Source organism: Etheostoma spectabile, chromosome 9 (genome assembly GCF_008692095.1).
Source record: "Etheostoma spectabile isolate EspeVRDwgs_2016 chromosome 9, UIUC_Espe_1.0, whole genome shotgun sequence".
Taxonomy (NCBI): Eukaryota; Metazoa; Chordata; class Actinopteri; order Perciformes; family Percidae; genus Etheostoma; species Etheostoma spectabile.
The window spans coordinates 30,227,827-30,231,370 of NC_045741.1; the positions used below are offsets into that span (position 1 = coordinate 30,227,827).

Consider the following 3,544-nt stretch of genomic DNA (forward strand, 5'->3'; position numbering starts at 1 on the left):
TGAATGGCAGTCAATGGAATGCTAACAGCGGGTGATGGCTTGATAGCATCAAAATGGCTCCATAGGAGCTACGCGTTGTCAAAGCTGGCTTACCCACCTAGTGATTTCCTCACACATAAACAACCCGTACCATAAAAAATGGAATGCTTCATCTAGCACGCAACACACCTGGCCGCAGCAGACTTCCTGTAGAAATCCAGTCCTGTTACAGGTGACTGCCACCCAGTGTACAAAAAGCATATTACATCTGAATGAACACAAATGCAATCAGACATGGCAATGTAGTCAGGCTTTACTGCTAATATAGCTTTCTTTGCAGTAAAGAATTGTCATCATTTAACCCTATGACCCTAAGTGTACCATATTTGATACACATGTTTTGGAGACCACTACATCATCAGTGTGACAGTTTATGAGTATACAATCAGATACATGCAGCGCACAGATAATCCACCATAGGCCCTTCATATGAGACAGCCAAAATGGAGGTTGTCAATCATAATCCATGGTTCTGCTAGGATATGTTTGCCAAATTTGAAGATGGTAGGGTAAGAAAAACATTAAAATTGTTTCCGATACTTCAATAGAAATATTAAGTGGATTGATGCAATGTGTAATATCTTAATATTTCCTAATTAAATTTAGTTTATTAGTTTTAAAAAAAAACATACTGTGAGATATGAATTGCAACAAAAGCCAGATGTATCAAAAATGATACAAAAAAACTTCTATATGCAAAGTGATGTTTCATTCTTTTATTATTATTATTTGTGAGAAAGTCTAATTAACACCCAAGTTTCAAAGAATTAGAATTTTCTGGCAGTTATTTGGTGATTCGGGCTTTACAGTCATTTCCAGATGCCTCATTGTATTAGATGGTCTTAAATATGGGAGAAGAACCAAATGTCTACATGATTTCAGCTTTTCCTGAAAGGACAGATGCTTGCAGCAGGGAGGTGTGGGGAAATTAAAACAGGCTAATCATACCGCCTCAATAATTGTGATTGGGCTCTTACTCTGTTGTTTGCAGGTGGACGGAGGCTGTAACCTTGAGCTGCAGCTGAACCTGCTGGAGACAGTGTGCTACAACATCAACCCCAAACCCTTTGAGGACTGTCAGATCCGTGGAGAGGCTGAGCGGGTAAATGCTAAACAAGCAAATCCAGGTCCTTTAAACAGTCAGAGTCCATTAAATTGTTATACGCTGCTGACATGATCAGACTGAGCTTTATCGAAGAAAAAAGTGGATACAGACGTAAGGAATTAGCAGAGAGAATGTAAAGACACTATGCTTACGATATGTCCACCGTTACGTGTTTTAGTTTAACTTACAGACATATAGTTAGCCTATAACTGACATTGGGATATTTGACTTGGTAGGATTATTTTAGATTAGATTAGATTAGTGTCAGGATTCCCCGGTCTCCCCATTGTCCCTGCTCATTCCTCACATCTTTTTCCACTTTTCTCTTCAAAAAAGCTTAGTTTTTTGGATCAGCAGTTTATCAAAAAGTTCTGGGTTCTTTACATTGTTGGTATTGCATCCCACCACACAACAGTTGTGAGGCCTGTTTCTGTTTGCCAGCAGACAGAATTGCACGCAATAGAAGTCAATGGAGAGCGGGGAGTGGTTTGACGTTCAGTATATGACCCAATGTGCTCTGTCTTACCCCTGTGTCACATTCATCTACAGCCAGATGGTGGACAAACATGATTTTGACATATTGTCTGTAATGGAGAAGAAGTGAGGTGTCTACAGTGAAATGTTGCCTGTCTCTGTTTCTCTGCAGGCGGTGATGGCTAACTGCACCGTACAGTTCAGCATTAGAAATAATGACGCCAACCTCACCAAGTATGAGTGTGACACGCGACAAGGTGGGCTTCTCGGTCATGTATTAGACACCTTTGCAGAAACACTGAACCTTGGATGGGGTTTTTCTTTTTGTCACATCCAGTGTACCTCTTTACAATCCTTCATTTCTACTGTATCTGTGGTTAGGGAAAGATGTTGGCTATGGCAAAAGGTTACTGCTTACTTTACTGATGGCCTGGGGAGGACTGCAGACAAAGTATGATATGATTGCAGCAGAGGTCCGACCAAAAATCTGAACCCTGGGCTGACAGTGCTCCCAGCCAATTTAATTAGATAGAGCAACACCTCGGTCTAACAGAGATCTTCATCAGCCATGGTCAAAAATATGGTTGAAGCAGCCAATGACATACTTGGATGTTTTGTTAGATGGAGGTTAAGAGCAAATCAAGATGCAAATCAAGAGCAACTAGATCAAAAGAGCAAATTTTGATGTATAGCTATGATATGTTCTGGTGTATAGTGAGTGGTGTACAGTGAGAACAATGTTCTGTACAGGGAAGTCATGATTTAAATAATTATCAAAAAACTGTGAAAGCATCACTGAGCAGGCTCTCTCATAACAAGAACTGTGTATGTGTGTGTGTGTGTGTGTAGTAAAAACCAACCAGGAGATGATGATGCTTTGCCCCGACTGTCCCATGCTGGTCCCACTGAATAGCGTTGACGGTCTCAAGTCTGTTAAAGAAGCTGTGAGCAAATTCAACCAGAACACCACCAACCAGCACTACTACATCCTGAAGGAAGTGGGACGGATCAGAGTTGGGGTAGAGTCTCACTCACACCCACACCCACACCCTTCTGTTTTTTTGTGTCATTATATAACAGAGAGATAGGTTCTGTTACGCGTTGTATTAGGGCTGTCAACCGAGAAAATCAAGTTAGGGTCAAATGATGAAATGATTTCTTTGCATGAAAAAAAAACTACAGGGCCCTAGTTTGTATAAATGTTTGTGAATTAATGCTGCTCAGTAATGTCTGTTTTGTTGCATCTCACCTTCTTTTTCTCGTCCTGGCTTAGCACGTGCTCGGTTTAGGAATGCACTACTACACTGAATTTGAGCTTGTGGAGACTCACTGTCCAATGGGAAGCAGAATCAATCCTGAGGCATGCCAACCCCTCTGCCCTGACAGAGCTGTAAGTACACACACGCACACACACAAAAAGAATTTGGAAATATTCACAACCACATTTTGACATGTTATGTACTGAATTTAAAAGAGACTGTATGTAAGTTGAGTTTTACTTCCATGGGGAGATTTGATGATTTCTCTTGGTCTCTTAAGCCTCATTTACACTCGCCTGGCCACCGTGGCGCGGGTCTCTGTAGATGATACACAAACTATGAGCATGCACGGAGATGTTCATGCTTAAGGCCTTGATCATTGCAGACACCAGGGGGCATAAAAGACTAAATACTCTGTGAATACGCAAGAAGTAGTAGAGAAGTATTTGATTTTTTTCTGCATAAAGACAATAAAACAGTAATCCAAAACTATAACATGCTAAAGTAAAATACTTATTTCCAGCACGGTCCTTGGTGTTACACACAGGAAACTATAGACAAGAAGCAGACAAACTAAGAAATCACATATAACAAAATAAATAAGAAACGAAAATGCTATAAAAACTATGCAATTTATCAATAAACATTCACCTTGTTCCATAAAAGC

At 40.3% G+C, this 3,544-nt stretch overlaps 1 protein-coding gene and 1 long non-coding RNA gene across 5 annotated transcripts in view; both read left to right on the plus strand.

Moving 5' to 3' along the window:
- LOC116695218 (uncharacterized) overlaps window positions 1–945 on the plus strand; it is a 1,604-nt gene extending 659 nt beyond the window's left edge. Inside the window, exons 1-3 of the long non-coding RNA XR_004333383.1 lie at window positions 1–77; window positions 489–491; window positions 935–945. The exon at window positions 1–77 is cut by the window's left edge and continues 659 nt beyond it. This is a non-coding gene — a long non-coding RNA (uncharacterized LOC116695218). The remainder of the gene's footprint in view (window positions 78–488; window positions 492–934) is intronic.
- Window positions 1–3,544, plus strand: part of ahsg1 (alpha-2-HS-glycoprotein 1) — a 6,436-nt gene that overhangs the window by 1,092 nt on the left and 1,800 nt on the right. For all 4 annotated transcript variants that reach the window (XM_032525325.1, XM_032525326.1, XM_032525327.1 and 1 more), the window contains exons 2-5: window positions 1,031–1,141; window positions 1,791–1,875; window positions 2,468–2,637; window positions 2,892–3,008. In XM_032525325.1, the coding sequence (XP_032381216.1) occupies window positions 1,031–1,141; window positions 1,791–1,875; window positions 2,468–2,637; window positions 2,892–3,008 (483 nt within the window). The remainder of the gene's footprint in view (window positions 1–1,030; window positions 1,142–1,790; window positions 1,876–2,467; window positions 2,638–2,891; window positions 3,009–3,544) is intronic.